The sequence below is a fragment of the Alosa pseudoharengus genome, unplaced genomic scaffold (genome assembly GCF_046254945.1).
Source record: "Alosa pseudoharengus isolate Yale_2024_CS ecotype anadromous, Long Island Sound unplaced genomic scaffold, YU_APseudo_1.1 YU_APseudo_1.1_scf_22, whole genome shotgun sequence".
Classification (NCBI taxonomy): domain Eukaryota; kingdom Metazoa; phylum Chordata; class Actinopteri; order Clupeiformes; family Clupeidae; genus Alosa; species Alosa pseudoharengus.
In genome coordinates this window covers 31629129-31647987 of record NW_027468680.1, presented here as the reverse complement: position 1 = coordinate 31647987, position 18859 = coordinate 31629129, and the positions used below count along the sequence as shown (strand labels likewise).

General features: G+C 44.8%; 1 protein-coding gene across 1 annotated transcript in view; it reads right to left on the bottom strand.

The window, feature by feature from the left end:
* Window positions 1-18859, bottom strand: part of dnajc17 (DnaJ (Hsp40) homolog, subfamily C, member 17) — a 54442-nt gene that overhangs the window by 22867 nt on the left and 12716 nt on the right. Inside the window, exons 3-10 of the mRNA XM_076299738.1 lie at window positions 16782-16840; window positions 16439-16526; window positions 16198-16274; window positions 13696-13810; window positions 9711-9760; window positions 6768-6845; window positions 4372-4452; window positions 3065-3196 (exon numbers count right to left, since the gene is read on the bottom strand). Of these exons, the coding sequence (XP_076155853.1) occupies window positions 3065-3196; window positions 4372-4452; window positions 6768-6845; window positions 9711-9760; window positions 13696-13810; window positions 16198-16274; window positions 16439-16526; window positions 16782-16840 (680 nt within the window). The remainder of the gene's footprint in view (window positions 1-3064; window positions 3197-4371; window positions 4453-6767; window positions 6846-9710; window positions 9761-13695; window positions 13811-16197; window positions 16275-16438; window positions 16527-16781; window positions 16841-18859) is intronic.

The window sequence follows — 18859 nt, the reverse complement described above, 5'->3', positions numbered from 1 at the left end:
AGAGCTGTTAGACACCGGGGCCCCATGACTCAGCCTGCATTCGCAACATAAATAACCGAATGGTTTTGAGAAGTTCTGTTTCTTTAAAGATGCATTCATGGACGCAGAAAGACCTGGACAGAGGGTTCTTTATTTAAGACACATTCTTACAGATGTACACATACTGTGTTTTACATGTGGGGGGCCAGGAAATGGGCGGCGGGTTCTGTAGAATGCAGAGTGGGAGGCTGAAATGAGGTTGGAAGCTGTGAGAATGGATCTGCAATATGAGTTAAGCCTTTTTATCTTGCAATTTATGATCAGCACATAAATTAAAAAGACTACATTAAAACGCAAAGCTGGAGGGCGTATAGAATGTATTGCCATTGCTCTACAACCGACACACACATATGCACTCAAGCAAGCCCCGTCAGGTTTCTGTTTGCCACAAATCCCATGATCCTCTGGGGCGGGACACCTCCTGGTGGAATGTCAGGCCCAGCTGCAGCAAGTCCCAGGGCACAGAGACCTCATAAATCAGGAATATAAACTACATGTGTCGCAGCACAGAGAGACGACCACCTTATGCCCCCCTCCCCCTTCCACGGGTGCAGTGGAGGCCAGGCCAGAGTAGACCCAGAGAGGTCAGGCAAGCTCAGGCTCAGCCCAGGCTCTGGGGCCCAGGCCAGGGGTCACTGGGGGACCCAGCTGTGCTCCAGCTCCCTGGCCGCCACCAGAGTCAGGCTTGTATTATTAAAACAGAGCAGGGGTAGAACTGAGGTAATGCTCGCATCTCGACTATACTGTGGGGTCCAGATCCTTGTTACCCCAGTGAAGAGGGGAGAAATTGACGGATGGATCCAAAATGTCTTGGTTGAACGTTGTGTCAACTCAGCGGGAATCGCTAAGGGAGTGGAGTTGGGGAGGCCAGGCAAGCTAGAGACCTACGCAGTGGACCTCCATAGTGGCCTCCACTGTATGAATGTGGGGCTACACTACTAGCACTGACCTTCTCTTCACCCCCAGTAATGTGACATAGGCCTCCTCGGGGATGATAATCCACCGCTAGAGGATGAACTGAAAATTGGTGATGCTGTAATGATGTTGATTTTTTCATTGTCCCTACCCCCCCTTAATTCTGTGATGAAGCAATCTGAGGGGTAATGACAGTTGTTATAAGTGGTGTTTGGGGGTTTTGGGGGGGGGGGGGGGGGGTCGCTAGAATTGCTCATTGTTCATTTCTGCTCTGACAAGTGTTCTCCCAATAGTGTTCTTGATCAAATAAGAAATAAAAGGAAGCGTGCAAGAAATAAAACAATGGTCGTTGTACAACTCTTTTGGGAAAAGCGTGTGTGAATTGGCCAGATTAAGTCACATAGTTGGGGCGGCCCAACAGGCGACCCACAGAGTGTTGCAGAGCATGACCTTTACACACAGCCTCAGTTTCAACTAGGCAAAGTGAAAGGAACAAAAAATAAATAAAAATCAGGAAATGACTTCATAATGACTATTACAGACATAATTTGTCTTGTCCCCGTTTTCTTTTCATTGTTTAGACATATTCAAGTGCTTCCCTTGGTGCCATTAGGCTTTTAAAATGTGTTTAAAAATCAAGAGACATTCACATATCGAACTAGATAAAGTGTCACAAATGGCTAAGAGCATGCTTTTTTTTTGGAATTATAATAGAGGCAAAATTGGCCAAGCAAATCCTCACTGGTGCAACACGTCATTTGTAATATAGTTCAGACAAAGAGTTTGACTTGATCCTTATTTAGTCTTGCACAATTTCTGATGATCTAATATCCTCCTCGGGTCAAATGCTTGCCAAACACCATGTATAGACAGTATTCCTCACAGACTCCTGTTTGGGTCTGCTCCATCCGCGATGAATGAAATATCCCAGATGCTGTCTCAATATAGGCTGCGCCACATGCAGTCGCTAGAGCAATGAGTAGGGTGAAGGGAACAATGAGAGAAAGAAAAGAATGGCTGGTCTCGCAAGACAGTGGGCGAGCCATGGGCCCTTTCTAGAGTAGACACAATGTAGGAGAAATGGTGTCATATTTGTACAATTATATGTATGTCTAAAGCAGATGCATGTATGTGCTGAATTGAGTAGCACAAAGACGGTAGACCTTTTCCCCTCAGCATAGCTAAGGCCACTCTTTAGGTAGACCGGCCAAGGTGGAAACAGCTCATTGGAGCCTTGAGAGGAATAAGAGAAGTGCCTCTCTGGGCATGATATCAATAGCACATTGTCATTGTCAGTAAGTTATCTAGACGTTTGTTTACTGGAAAAATCGCAGGTGTGAGCTCACATATACGATTAAAAGATAACGATGCAAGAACAGAAAACTAGCATCACTAATGCTAACTAGTGACTGAGCGTATGAGATGGGGGAGGAAGAGCACAGGAGGCAGGACAGGAGGGGGGCAAGTACCTCTCTTCAGCGGCTGAGCCAACGAGCCGAGAGCATCTCGTGCCAGTCGCCCATTACATCTCCCTGGTGCTCCCCTGCTCTGGTTGGGTCGAATCATTCCGGAGCGTTCTTGAGAATTCCTATGGTCTCCTGGGTCAGCCCATAACAGGCGACGAGCGGCTCGTTTCTGTCGGACTCGGAGTGTGCGCAGAGGCCCAGTCCAAGCCAAACAAACTCAAGCCCCCCTTTTCCCCAAACACTTTGCTCGAGAAACCCGACGAGGGCAAAGCGAGCGGTCCGAGCCGATACATTTTGCATGACGATACAAAAAATAAAATCTCAAAAGTTAACATACTTTGTCTTTAGAGGTATGGTGTTTAGAAAATGGTGTTTAGATTGGGGTTGCGAAAAATCCAGGCGTTATCCATTAACTGGACTCTTAAAACATAATTTAAAGCATACATTCAAATTGACATGTAACATGTCATTTTGAAGGTTGAGAGAAATTCAGAGAACTAAAAAGGACACCAGCATATCCAGGAGGTCAAAACAATGACCAAGCCCTCTGACACCCTGTTAACTACAATTCTTGTTTTTGTTTTAGGTTAAGGTTAAAAGTGCAAGTGCAATTACGCACACAAAGACTATCCCCTCAGCCTTACCTGTGAGTGTGTGAACATACTGCCGGGGTCTGACTTGTGTATGGTTATGGGTGGGGGTTCAGGCTGCCCTTCCAGCCAGGAGATTTTCAGCGGGTTTCCCATCAGGCCACTCTCATTCTTAAACGCCAAGTCCTGAGATGGAGCACATTTAACACAAAATAAAAAAATAAAAAAATGTGTCATTAACCCAGTTACGTTGGGAACATGTGAGGTGTAAATCTTACACACTACAACAGCAGAGATGCTTCCCGCTGTCTCGGTACCTCTTCCTCATTCTTTTTGTTATTTACAGAGGTTTTTCTTCTCGCTCTCTCACCCCATATATTACTGCAGGGCTGCCCAGGCGGTCGGCACCCTCGCGTCACACAGCCTTTTGGGTGTAAATGTTTTTCACATGCAACAAATGCAACACATATGGCCGCTGTGCCGCTGCTCAAAGCATCTTCCTCCAGCGCTCATCCACAGCCCACCCCCACTTGTTCTCACCCAGGCCTTATTTATGTTTGTGTTTGTGTGCGTGTGTTATCCATGGCTTATGACAAGACACATGTGTGTGTGGAGAACATCAGGCTTTTGAGTGAGTCTCAAAAGCATCCCCACCCCCTCAAATGCCTCCTCCACCAACCCGTCCCCAAATCCCCCTCAAATGCCTCCTCCACCAACCCGTCCCCAAAACCCCCTCAATTTCCACGGGCTGTCTGGGCCCGTCAGGCACGTTCTCAGGAGAGCAACCGCACTTGAGAACCACAACAGAACATCACAAGAGCGCAGTGAGGAGCGCTTCTCTGAGCTGAGCCAAGCGGGGCAGGATGGAGGACACAGAGAGGGGCAGGCAGCCCAGACGACACGAGACAATAACAAGGCGAGGACTCTGGTCCCCATTAGGAGTGTGGCTCTTCTGGCTCTGTCCCTGCTAGTCTGCACTAGCAGCTGAACAGCCATGCTTGCTACACTTCTGCATCCTTTCAACACTAGCATCTGGTGAAGACATGTCCACATTGTTGATGTGCGGTGTAAAACATTTTGCATTTTGGTGGGATGGTAATGAGGAAGCATTCCTAGATGCAGCTCCGGTGTCTGAGGTGTTTAAATGTGCAGATAAAATCTGCCCAGAAAAATCAGAAAGGAGACGTTTTAAACAATTAATCATACTGGTCTCAAAAACTTTACAAGCTTGTGCTCTACTTGCTTTCCCTTAATTATTTTAATTCCCTGAAGAGTACCATGAGAATGTAGCCACTGGGGAGCATTCTTTTGCTGGATTCGAAGAGAAATTAGGAAAAGAGTAAGAAGGCGTGGGTACGTACAGCCGCTTTGGCAGATGCAAACTCCACCACAGCACTCCCTTTCTTCTTACTCGATATGAGAACATTCAGCACATCACCGTACTGTTGGAGAGGAGAGGGAGAGGAGGAGAGAGGCAGAGGGAGAAAGAGAAAGAGACACAGAATAGGATAGAGAGGGGATGTCATTTAATATGTTTCCTGTTACTAAGAGGACATTCATATACAGCACATTAACACAGAGACAAACACAGAGACAGTGTAAAACCTGCACGCAATCAAAACAGGTACTTCCTGCTTTCTAAATGTACACAATTGTATCTCCTAAATCTTTATTCACTGTAAATTTCACAACGCTGTTTACAGTTAGCCAACTGCATATTCGCAAACTGAGCCCTACAAAGTGGTTTCTACACTACAAACTGCGTGGAAGGTTCCTAGAGAAATAAACGTTAACTTGAGTTAAAAAAAAATAACAAATGCATATAGGCCTGAGTGATACGACTCGTGGGGACATAAATCTCAATGACGGCTCCAAGGCTCTGAGCCCATGAGAGCCATCAACCCCAGCAAAGGTTCACAGACAAAAATTGTCCGCTGTTTCTGCTGCTGCCGAATGCAAAAAAACCTGGGAGTGCTCAGAGTAATGTTTTGCCCGTAAGTCGGACAGACTGCACTCTGGACTTCCTCAGCTATCTCCATTCTGCACAGTAGATGTGAGAACACGCTGTAAAACTAGTTTCTGGTGCCGAGCCGAAATTAGCCCCCATGGCCTCGGGCCAGACGAACTGCTAGTAGGACTTGGCTCGGGGAGAGCATGGGAGGAGAGGTGCATTGTGGGTCACTCACTGACCCCCGACACAGGGAGGGAGGTTGGCTGGGTGGATGGGAGGGTACTGAGTGACAGGGGTTGGATGGGGGCAGTTTCTAACTTGGACTGAATGTACCGAGTAAAATTGCTCCCCCACCACACACACACACACACACACACACACACACACACACACACACACACACACACACCTCTCTCTGAGAAAGAGCAGTGGAAAGGCCTCGAGTTTCAGGAAGGACGGCCACTGAGTCGGCCAACACTGACGGGGTCTCATTAGTCAGCCTGTCACCTAGATCCAGACAGGGCGAAGGGGGGTACGAGGATGATGACGGTGCTTATTAAAAACTGTATCTCCGCTCATTTGTCTGGGAAAACTAAAGGAACGGGCAAGTATTTTTCAGAACAAACAATCGAATCGGGAACATTTTGGCAACAGTGACAGTGCTGAGTCCCAGCAGAGAGTTATTTCATATGTCCAAGTATTTCGTGGTCTAGTTAAAAAAATTTTTTTTAAATGCATCCTGGAGGGTCAGAAGTGATACGGAGGCCAAAATACACACACAGTGACTGCTCCCACTGGAAGGCCAAGCCGTTCCATCAGCAGGACCTCACCTGACATCTCTTGCCATTTGGCCTTTCCAGTGACATCTTGCATTTTTCTAGACAGAGTGGGGCTATTTTCTTCCTCTTGCATCAGTTTAATAGTAAGTCAGGGGAGAGTAAAAAAATAAATAAATGGGAGAAACACTTAATTTTCCCACAATCCTTTGACCCAGTCTCCTGTATCCATACCGACGAGCCACCCTGCTGGAGTAGCGTGCGGAGGAAGGATTGAGCCCTTGACCTTCGCAGAGCACGTTTGACGTCAGTGACACTTAAACATACCTCCCCACCACCAGTCCAGAACACCCCCCCCCCCCCAAAAAAAAAACTGTCCGCATTGTTTCCCTCCTCATGAAAAACCTGCAGCCGCTCCGCTCAATGGCCTGGAGCCTGGCCGAGCGAGGGAGAGGAGAAGAGGAGGAGAGGAGGACAGGGGAAGGTGCGCGCTAGTGCGGCGTTGCATGAGAAGAGCACATTTCCTGGTGGCTCCCCTGGCACCGGTAAAACACACGCCCCGACAGGGAGAGAGGGGGGCACTAACGATGGCGTGCACCACTTTTAACAGGGCACCACATTGCCCTTAGCACTTTCGCTGCTACAAAACTTAATGAAGCTTGCATGAGGGGGGAAAATTAGAAAAAGAAAGAAAAAAAAAACTAAACACCAAGCTGGGGCTAGTGATGTCATACAGGCCACAAAACTGTGCTCACCGGACACCGAGCGAGTCTCATTATGGATGTGTGCTTGGGGGAAAAACATGGTCTTCCAAATACAGACAGACACACTCTCACACTCTCACGGCACGGAGATGGACGGTTTCTGTGAGACTAATTTCATTAGCCCGACTTCTAGAAACAACACTGGGATGATTGCCTTACTGCGCGAGGTAAGGTCAAACAAGTCTGACTCACAAACTGTCCGTGGGACGATCAGTCACAGTGTTATTAGAGGCTGAATATCTCTTCCAGACTCGGCGGTCACTCACCTTTTTGAGTAGGCTAAACAGAAACTCCTGTGAATAGCCCCCATTATTCTCATCTTCTTTTTTACTCTTCCACTTGAGCTGAAGAGAGAGAGGTCAAACATAAGACAACATCAGCAAAGATGGAAAGACCATCAACAGTCAAGATCCCCAAAGCAAAAGAGTTCCAAATGAAACCCTCATCATTCAACTACTTTTGTTTTCTAATCACCAAGAGTTCTTAAAGCTCTTATTCTAAATCAAATAAAACTCATTTTGAAGTATTCCCAATGACTTAAAAAAAAAACGTGTCAATGCAAAGACATCACAAAGCTTGTTTAATCATTGGGATAATTTAGCTCTTTTTCACATTCAGTCTGTCTAAAGCTCTGGGCCCACATTCATAAGTCAGGTGACCTGAACAGGCCCTGTAACAAGCTAATCAAGGCCTGCTGACTCAGCCAAACAGAAGTGAAGCATCCCCAAGTCTAGAGTTGTACCTTAGAAAGAAGCAGCAATTCTCAATTCATTTTAAAGTAAGACTATGTCTATTGTTCATGGCATCCCATAAATAAATGACTTGCTGCATGAGGGCCCTTGTAGACAATAAGCTAATCAAGGCCTACTGACTCAGCCAAACAGAAGTGAAGTATCCTGGACTCTGGGATTTTACCTTAGAAAGAAACAGCAATTCTCAATTCCTTGCCTTGTTGGCACCATTAGACATGGACAATAGACAAGAGGCTGTGTCTAAGCATACACACTGGGCCTACAGTCCATGGGTGAGATGAGGGAAGGGAAGGGAAGCTTGTTCTCTTCAGCTAGTCGTCCTTTCTCTCCGCTAGCTCTCCCTAACTCTCTCACTCGTCCTTCCATTCAAAATACTTGGAGCTCACCCATCACCACCTGGGAGTCCTGCAGTCAATTTACATGCAGCTTTACGTGCGGCGGTCAGAAAGCCGGCTAAAATTAACAGGCGGGATGAGGAGGCCCGGGGAACAGTGGTTGGGAGGGGGGTACTTGGAGTGTTGACAGGACTGACAGCACCACTTCACCTGCCAAGTGGCACCCACCTCTTGGTCTATTCCTAATGAAGGTGTAACACAAAACAGACACATCCGTTCAGCACAGACTAGACAAGGGAGAGTAGTGGGGTGGAGGCGTGAATGAGCACTGTACTGTTTTGAATGCGGAAGGGGAATGGAGACGTGATCAAAATACTCACGCGAACATGCTTTAAAATCATGAGCTTCTAACATGTAATGTCTATAATTTAGTTGAGTGGGTTCATGCTTCTTATCGCACAAACCATCTCAACAGTGCAACAAACACTGAGAGGGAGAGAGGGAGGGGGAGAGAGAGGGAGAGAGAGAAAGAGAGAGACAGACAGAGAGAGAGAGAGAGAGAGAGAGAGAATTATGGAAAGAGAGAGCAAGAGTGTGGGAGCAGGAGAAGAGTGAAGGCCTAGTCCAGGCCCAAAGTTCTGCTAACTGTCAAGAACAAAAAAAGAAAAAGAACATTTCTGGGAATAGCCCATAATTGAAATGTCTTTCTGCGAACAGTTATTTGAAATATGTGCTCTCCCATTTCCCAAGCAGTGCCTCTTCTACCCAACGATAACCTCCTCTCCCATTAATCTTCTAACGAGGCAGATCAGAATTTGGGCTGTGCCCAAGGAGCAGGCCCTTGAAAGCTGTCGGCCCGCGGTGCGTATTAATACTAGTCTAAACATCGCTTAAGTGCTTTTTCAGAGCCTCGAAACGGTATTCTTTGGCCGGCTCCCGGAGCTCTTCGGTACACTGATGTCAACAGATTTTCAATTGCACACCCACGATAGAGGATAGGGAAGGATTTTTCTTGGTCAAACAAAAGCAAATAGCCTTACACGAAAACTAATAGAGCCTTAATAGGCCGATCGTCTTACTGCCGGGGGCCAGTGGAGACGACCAGCCCAGGTCGACCCAAGGTTTTCCCAACCATCACTCCTCTGGCTGGAGATACACTTCCAATCCATTTAATTTAGGCTGGACAGAGAGGGTCATGTAAATATCAAAGACAGCGGCACGGGGAGTTCTTGGCGAAGCAAGAGAAGCAATCAACACCAGAGCTGCTAAAGGCACCGCACATTCAGGCACAGCACTGTTCCATTAACCAACACAAAAAGATCAAAACAAGTATGTCCGTACTGGGGAACGACAGATTTCGGATGGTAATCATGGCGCAGTTGCCGTTCAAATACGGTTAAAGACCGAGCATCTTAGGCAGACGTGACCGGGGTTGGCAGTCCTTGCATTTTCTAGGCCCGGCCCCCAGACAGACACATCCCTTGAGGAGGGCGGACTGGAATATCATTCACACAGAATCCCACGTAACACACGCACGGGACTTCCCAGGTTGCAGATGACTGTTTATTTTCCGTAAATGAGCACACAAACGTCAGCGCGCCTCACTGGGGAACAGAGAGAACTTGATGGGTATCAGACATGCTAATGAGATTAAATACATAAACACATTAGCTAACACACCACCGGCCCCTTCACCCAAGCCCTTCAATAAGTCAAAACTGAATAATTGCCAAAGGAAATATAATAGTGTTCCATTTTATGCAGTTAAAACTCTCTTGACAATTGACCAGAGCTGGAAAGAGCAAATGGCCGGGATCTCAGGGCGAAGATTCATTTTATGGGTGAGGAGGAGGACGACAACGACGACGAGGAGGAAGATGAAGGGGAGTCTGCGTATTCATTTTACTGTAAACATTATATCCAAAGGCTTTAGGATTTGTCTATGAAAATGGCTTTCGTATGAAATACCTCAGAGCAACAGAATCTCCTCCTCTGTTACTGACCGCTAAACCACCTTTTCCATGAGACCTCGGAGAAGAGGGCCAACTGCTCTTAAAAGAGATACAAAGGTGAACTGTTTTTTTTTCTTAAAGAGACCATGAAGAGGGAGGTGAATTCTTACTTTTAGTTTCGGGGTTGCACTGCCACCTCCCTGGTTTCCAGCACCACCATCTAGGGAAACACCAGAAAGAGAGAGAGAGTAAGAAAATAATAGAGCAATACATTTTGTAACACATGTGACTAGTGAGTAACAAAACTATAACAGTGACAATTGACAAAGACGGCAAGAGAAAAAAAAAGTATACTTGAATTAAGAAAGTGGTCAAATGCACACATCTGTCCAAGGTATTGGTACTGACGACAAGATGCTAACAGAGGAAGACAGGCAGCACAGTAGGGGGCTTGGCAATTAAAAGAACTTAAATGTGCTATGTTGGGTACTATGCAGTACTTTTTTCTGTTTTTGAGTCATACAGAGATAAACAGAAAGGCACTACAACCAAAGACTTTGGTGATGGTGGAAAGGTAGGAATGATACCCCTGACTGTGTGGCACAGGGCGCGCACGCACACGCACACGCACGCGCACGCGCACACGCACACGCACACAATTAATTTCGCCCTCTATCCCAGAGCTGCCCTTTCTCTGCATCCACTCTTCACATGTCCCTTGGCCCAGGCGAAGCTCAAAGAGCGCCCCTCAAAGAGCGGGGGGGGGGGGGTGCAGAGGAGATGGGGACACCCTTAGCCCCCCCGGCCCCAACCCCTGCTAGCGTGCGAGTGTGCTGGTGTCTGGGTGAGGTCGAGCCGTTCCTTTGCGTGCCTCCCCGTGTGGCTGCATGCCGACGCGCCAGGGGTCCTGGCCAGGACGCGCGATCTCTCCAACGCTCGTCTCGCTTTCCCTCCTTACTCCCACACTCCACCTCTACCCCTCTGCCTTTCTCTCACTCCCTCAGTATCTCTTTCCTTGGTCACGCTTTCCACCTCTTTTTTGCTCTTTCTTACTCCTTTCTTTACATGCATTTTTCTCTCTCTCTCTCTTTCATTCTTTCTGTTTTGCCCTCAATATCTCTTCCATCATTCCTTGTCTCTTCTCTTTACATGTTTTTTTCCCTCAATGTTTCCATTATTCTGTTGTTTTCCATCTTTCTTTCTCTCTTCCACACACACACACACACACACACACACACTCCTCTATTATAATAGACACTCTATTATTACTGCTGCCATGGCTCTGAACCACGAGCAGCCATTTTCTTTCTCCCCAAGCCAGTACTTTACCTCTAAACACTAAATAACATACAGACATCTCATCTGGGGTATGTCAAAGCACATTTCATCCAAGGACAAGTGGACAGAGGAAACACAGGACAGCACAAACAAACCATACAGTTGGGAAAACCTCTTACTCAAAAATGACAACGTAAAACCGTGAAATGAGAACAAGCTCCCAGGTTTTACAACCAGGCCCAACATTTCAGTGGTTTAGTTGAAAGAAGAAGAAAAAACATTATTTACTTTGAACCAGAAGGTAGAGCCTATTACTTTTTTGTCCTAACTCTGTAAAATCTGCCATTTTCAACATAAAATAACACTGCAAACATTTCACGTTTTCACAATGTGTCCCCCACCTTGAGTCACTTTACAGCAGGAATCACTAAATGGCGGACCGGCGGAGTCCAGGACCGTGACGTGATCCTATCCGGACCCAGACCATAATAGCCTAATTTAGATTTTCACATAAGATTTCAAAGCTGCGCTAAATGTTTCGTTGTTTAGGATAACAGAATTTACTTCAGGAGCTTCAGGAACCATAATTTCGCTTGCTGCTACTCAGCCAGTGAAATCTGTGAATTCTGATAAAGTCGACTCAGTGAGTAAAGTAGCCTACTATGGAGAAGAGACTGATAGCCTGAAACGAGCGAGGAGAGGAGACGGGACGAGAAACAATCAGATGGATATCTAAGTTAACGATAAGTAAGTTATTTTCAAATCATCGATTGCTCAAAGAGGAGAAAGCTAGACAGCGAGAACAGAGCCTTATATAACGATACGGGGGCAATACCACGCAAAACTGTCACGTCCGTAACGTCAACTAAATATGGATGTGACAGTTTTGCGCAGAATTGCCCTGGACCACTTCTATATATTCTGAGACAGGCGATTTTCAAAAGCGCCAATTTGAAGCACCTCTACTAGCATATATTTTGAGCAAGCATAGGGTAGGCTAGGCCCATTCAACAGTGAACTGAGACCACAGAATATTTTACGATTTAAGAAGGCAATATGATTTATCCACCACAATCGAGTTAAGCCTACATGCATTCACTGCCCAACAACGTGATGTTCCTGGGTTTCCAGGATTTCGGGTCAACATAAAAAAAACTAAAAAAATTAAATTAAACTTGCTGATTAATGGGTTCAAGGAACCAGCTGTGGAATATTTATCCTTGTCTCAGCTCAAATTTTATTTTAAGTTCACATTAAGATCTTAAAAATAGCCAAGGCTACTCAGTTTTTCTCCCCAATTACTCTTATCTTGTCTTATTTCTCCTCATTTCGAATGTTGCCTTTTAGGCTACTTATTTTATTTCACATTAAACATTAGGCCTACAATCTTCTATTTCTTGAATTTCCCCTTGGGGATCAATAAAGTATCTATCTATCTATCTATCTATCTACAACTAGGCTCCATCCATCTCCTCATTATATATATATATATATATATATATATATATATATATTATACATACATACATATACATAGCCTAAACACGCACGTTAAACATTATGATGCTCCGGACCTTTGCGTGAGGAAATTTTCCGTAACTGGACCTCGCTGAAGATTAATTGAATACCCCTGCTTTACAGTAATCCAGTCAAAATATACATTATTCAAGGGGAAGTCCAGCCCGACTTATTCACTTTTCACTGGTTACACACCTGTAAGCAATGAATGACTCTTTTCCAATTCCAAGTCAAGTCAAGCTTCTGGTATGTGAGGCCTTCACTTCACTGGAGCTCTTAGTCTAATTAGATGCCTTTTCACTGCTATCGAGCGTGTGAGAGCAGACAGGCCCAGTGGTGGTGGGTGTTTATGGGTAGAAGTAGTGAGATGAGGTCACACATGGCTTCCTGACAGGCTTGACCAACTCATCGCATAACAAGGATAAATCAGAGTAAGGAAGACATGATGGAATGGAAGGCAACAAGGAGGTCTTCAACAGGATGCACACTTTAAATAATGACTTTTGTTACCAGTGATTGTTGTGAAGTTAATTTCATTATGTAGCACACCCATAAAATTGTTAATAGCAACAAGTAATATGTTCCTGACTTTGTTTTCTTGAACAGGTTATTGAACCCATATTAAAAATGCATTAGGTCAAACCACTGACCTCAACATGAAAGCAGCAGGCAGTATTTCAATAACAAATCACAATTCTTGCCACAAACGATTATTTAATTGTCACAGTGATTCTTTTACTTTATAATTACATGTGGTATTATCTAACCCAAACAGACTGCTGGAAGTAATTTGCATCCACATTTGTTGGAATAATTCACACACTTTACTCTTTCTTGCCTAGTAATCTGGTTTTGAAACTACAAAGTGTTGTGTTGTTGCTGCATAACAATATACTGTTATACTACTTTGAAAACAAAATGTAAGGCTTGAGGTAGTATGTATAGTATAGTATAGTATATATACTTTTTTGATCCCGTGAGGGAAATTTGGTCTCTGCATTTAACCCAATCGGTGAATTAGTGAAACACAAACAGCACACAGTGAACACACAGTGAGGTGAAGCACACACTAATCCCGGCGCAGTGAGCTGCCTGCTTCAACGGCGGTGCTCGGGGAGCAGTGAGGGGTTAGGTGCCTTGCTCAAGGGCACTTCAGCCGCGGCCCACTGGTACTAAACCATACTAAACATACATTCTACTATGTGATGTTGTAACTATAGCAGACACAGCTGTTCTTACATCCCTATTTTCACCAATTCACATTTCAATACCAGATTCAGTTCTTCACTACCAGGTGTGTGTGCGTGTGCGCGTGTGCGTGGGTGTGTGTGCGTGTGCGTGCGTGTGTGTGTGTGTTACCTATGTGAGAGCCATCTGTGTGAAGTCTGGCTGCTTTCTCACGCTCAATCTGCTCTTGAATAAGTTTCTGCTCCTCCTGGAGCTGTCTGGAACCCTCCTCTCGCAACCGTGTGATCTACAAGCAGAGAAAACACACATACACACACACACACAATTAACCCTTAGAACCCGATTGACGCAAAGTGCGTCAAAAAACACACCCCTTCTTCTCTGTTACATTGCTCTGGAACGGTTCATCGCAGCGAGATGAAACCTTTATTGCACGACAGAGCAGAAGTGGGGCTTTCCAACGAGACTACACACTTGTCTGTACGATCAAGTATGAAAATTAAAAAAAATCATGAAATTAAATCAAATTTCATCATATTTACAGTCTATACTTCTCTGCGTTCACCTGCACACACATTACTCTAGTTTGAATTACTCGCGAACCCGTGATCGCATCGATATGGCAAGCATATCAGATGAAAGAGGGGGCACAGGGCTATCCATTGGTACCATGTTTATCGATCCTTCGGGCTTATAAAACCAGACGAAGTGACTGCAAAATAATAACGTCATGTACACAAACCAACGCTGCACACTCATTACTCTCGTTTGAATTACTCGCGGACCCGTGATCGCATGAAAGAGGAGACTCAGAGCTATCATTTGATACCAAGTACATCCTTCTGGGTTATAAAACAGACGAAGTGACAGCAAAATAATAACTTCATATAGCTGGACTTACCCCACGTTTTTGTCTGTTCTTGTGGCAAAGCATGTTTATAATCCAATGCTATCATATGTTTCTCTATGGCAAAGCATGTTCATATTCCGGTTTTGAGATCCTAGCAAATTCCTGCATGGCATCCAATTCAAGGCATACATTGCATCCCAATTTGTTCAACAAATAAACACCTTTTTTGCCTTTACTTTGTTCATGGCAATGCAGTAAAAAGTTGAGAATTATTATGACAGCATACACACAGGCACGCAGGCTAACACGTAACCTCGGGTCAAGTCAGGTCAGATCAGTTCGTGTCACAGATATGGAGCTCAGAAAGGTCACTATAAAAAATGGCATTTATTTCCGTAAATCACACAGCAAATATTTCTGTAAATTGCTCAGCCCCAGAGTATCCCTCCAACATGGCAATTATATTGCCCGATTCAGGACAGTTTGCCCTACAACCACATGAAATGCATGTAGAGCTGTGAGCTTGCTGTGGTGAGATACATGTCGAAATATAAGAATTTTTATAATACACTTTTTAAATTTTAATTCTTTAAAAATCAAAATAAAATCAATGCTAGTATTAATACATGAAATGATGGCAGGTCTGGATAGCATATACTCTCCTGAAAAAAACAATATATAATATATGTGTGTGGCACTTACAATGACCAGAATAAATCCTTATGAATAAAGGTAGTGAAAATGCCCTAAAAACAGCTTAGGGTTCTAAGGGTTAAAAGTGAATCCTCAACATCACACAAAATATACTTCCACGAACACATTAACTAACACTTCCTTTGCATTCCTTTGATGTACATACATGGAAGTGGTGCACACAGAGAGAAGATCATGTGTTCAGAGCCATACATGGAAAATGAATGCATCAAGCATGACATCATATAAACAAGTAAACAGCGCGTGAGTTTGTTGCGTGTCAAACGCTGACCGCAAGAGGAGACAGGTGGGTGCAGTGTGTGCCTGAGGGAGGATCATTAATCAATAGTCCAAGTAGGGCTATTCAAATAAAAACACTGCCACCTACTGGAGAACACTGGGCCTGCTTCCAGCACACAGACACGTTTGTACACAGACACACGCAGGCCACACACATCTACACTCACACACAGACACACAGAAACACATTTAGTGAAAACCTATGACTCACCATAGAAGTACTGCAAGTTTTCTCCTTTCTTTACGAGTATGGCTTATTAGGCGTTTGCACCCTAATCTAATAGGATTATTCCTAATTGTGATATGGCAGGAGAGGCCCAGTAATCAGGTAACTGGCCCTTTGTTCTGGGCCCAAGAGTGTGCTGGGTTTAGGTGTCAATGGGTGTAAAATAAGTTCGGGGCACGCAAAAAAGATAAGGTTCTGGGCACAGCGATCAAGAGGAGCAGACCGCTTTTTACTCCATATCTTCATTAAAAAAGCTTTATGACGTACAAAATATTTCAAGGAGCATTTAAGAATATTTGAGGAGTTATTAGGGTGGAGCAGAGTTGTAACAGGCTCCACTTCAAGGGCACGCTGAACCAAACACGTATTGGAGGAGCTGCTCAAACACCTATGGTGCTGAACTCCAATGTGCACATGTTTACACAGGTGCTCTCTGCTAATGTAGCAATGTTTGTGAGGAAATGTGTTTGAATGTATGTATGTGTGTGTGTGTGTGTGTGTGTGTGTGTGTGTGTGTGTGTGTGTGTGTGTGTGTGTGTGTGTGTGTGTGTGTGTGTGTGTGTGTAAGTAAAAGAGAGAGCCATGTTCTGTGGGTGGGTCATACCTCCTCTTCCAGTGTTCGTGTGATTTTGACCTCTTCTGCATTATGGGCTTCAGCTCGTCTCTCACGAGCCTCCAAATCTGTGAAGCAGAAACACACAATCACACACAGATTGAAAAGTACATATAGCACCCCCCCCCTTCCCCAAAACAACAAAAACAATTCCCTATAGGCAGAACAGAACAGAAAGGACCTTGCATTATGTGCAGTGTTTCTAGCTGGTGGCTATGCATCTAAGTCATACCGAGTTTGATTTTCTTGCGTTTGTCATCAAGTCTTTGTGTCCTCTCCACTGCTCGCTTCTTGGCAGCACGGACTTTATCATAGGCAGCCTGTGGATGGACAGATGAAGAGTGGAGGAGAGAAGAAGAGAAGTAACAGAGGACGGGAGAAAAGGAAAGGAGGGATGAAAGGATGGACGAAAGATAAGATCATCACAGATGAGGAGATAGGGAGGGAGCAGTGAGAGATGTATAGAGTAGATGACAGCAGAGTGTTAGACTGGGCTGGTATGGGTTCACCTCCAGTCACCGCCATCTCTACAGCAAGCACACAAGATCAAAAAGGACAGTAAACTGGAAACTCACTCGAGCCGCAGCATCCGTCAGGACCTCTAAAGCCTGGGAGAGCTGGTGGAAGAGATCCGCTGCAGAGAGAGAGAGAGAGAGAGAGAGAGAAAGAAAGAAAGAAAGAAAGAAAGAAAGAAAGAAAGAAAGAAAGAAAGAAAAAGAAAGAGACAGAAAGAGAGACAGATTGAGAAGACAAGTGGAAAGTGACAGAAAGAAAAGAATGTGACAAGAAGGTTAGTAGAGGAGAAGAGAGATAGAAAGAGAAAGAGAAGAGGAGAGAAGAGAACGTTACATTCAGATCACAGTTGCAGACAGGCCACATCAACAGCACACTCTGCAGACATGCAAGCCTCTGGTGCTAATAACACAAACATGAACCAAACACTCTGGCTATGGAGGGCTAAGCAGTAATATTGTCTAAGATGGACCAGAGAGCTGCGGTAGCGAGACTCTCGCTCACGTCCAGGCCCCATGAAACCGCCGCCTCGGTCTGCACACAAACTCATCTCACTGGGGATCAGACATGTCAGGGTGAAATTGAACCCTCTACAACAAAAAGCAATGAAACAAAACAAAATAAGGGAGAGAGAATGGAAGGACACACCACAGGGAGGAGGTGGTGGTGATAGCAAATTTGAAACAGGTTTGTATAAGAGCGCATTTCAGCAAGTCAATTGGAGTTTACTGAAGGAGAAAAAAAAGTCAGGCCTATGGACTGGTCCAAACAAAGACTGATAAACAAAAAAGAACCCTGATCATGAAAGAGTGCCAGGGGCTTTACCATGACTGGGGTCATGGAAGGTGGCAGAATTGATTGTCTGTTTAAGTTGTAATCTGTATATTTATGACCGCCGCTGCGCTGCGCTGCGTCATATAGGTTTAGTCAGATTTTTTATTTTATTTTTTTCGCATGGATTTTCCGTCAAGGATTCCCGGGACACTGAAAGACCGGGGTTCACAAAACTTGGTGGGCATGTAGCCCCACATGGATAGCATGGAACCATCGTTGATCTGTAGCCCCCCTGCTGGACTGGACCCCCCGAAAGGAGGGTAGGGCAGACACAGTTTTCTGTGAATATCTCGAGAACCGTAGGGCCTATGAGGACCACCTTTTTTTTGTATGTTGGTCTTAAGGGGCCATGTCAACCCATCCCATTACCACTTATTTCATGTATAGCACCACCTAGTTAAAAATTAAAAAGCAAAAAATTAGGTGTTTTAATCACAATATCTCTGGCTGACATGGTCAAAACTGCACAAAATTAAAAGCGTAGGATCATTATGACACCCTCCGAATGCATGGCAAGTTTCGTGGACTATCGTTCATGGGGGGCCATACAATAAATTAATTTATGTGTACATTTAGTGACCGTACACCAACAGAGTTTTCTGTGAATATCTTGAGAACCGTAGGGCCTAGGATGACCAATTTTTTGAGTATGTTTGCCTCCAGGGGTCATGTTAACCCATTCCATATGCACACATGTGCATAAACAGATACACACGCACACACATACATTCACAGTAATCATACGTATGACACATACTCAGACAGTAGACATATGTACGCATGCATGCACATGCACACACACAGGCACATACACAGGCAAACACACAAGCACATGCACGCACGCACACACACACACATAAACATGTACACGCACACATGCACACAATTCAAGAATTTCTCAGAATTATGAACAGGTAAGATGGGGGTGGGGTTGTATAAAATGTATTTTACATGTGAAATCTATGAACTAATCATGTTTTGGTACTTGTTGTCTAGCAGATACCAGTGAGAATTGAGTGTGCATAATGCAATTCAGTAAGACAGTTAGAATCATATTTGCCTTTCAGTGTGACTTATTTTTGTGGAAAAAATGTGCTGGACTGAGCGGCGGTCATATTTTGTACCGCTCTGCGGTACATCTAGTTTTGCATGTTTTAACATGTGTGTAAATCTGGAGGTTGCGTGCATGCTTCTGTTTATGCGTGCATGTGAAGTCTATGTATAGGACAGGAGCATGCAGATCTGGCAGTAGAAGCTCTGCTAGCACATGTGGAAGTCTACGTGTGTGTGTGTGTGTGTGTGTGTG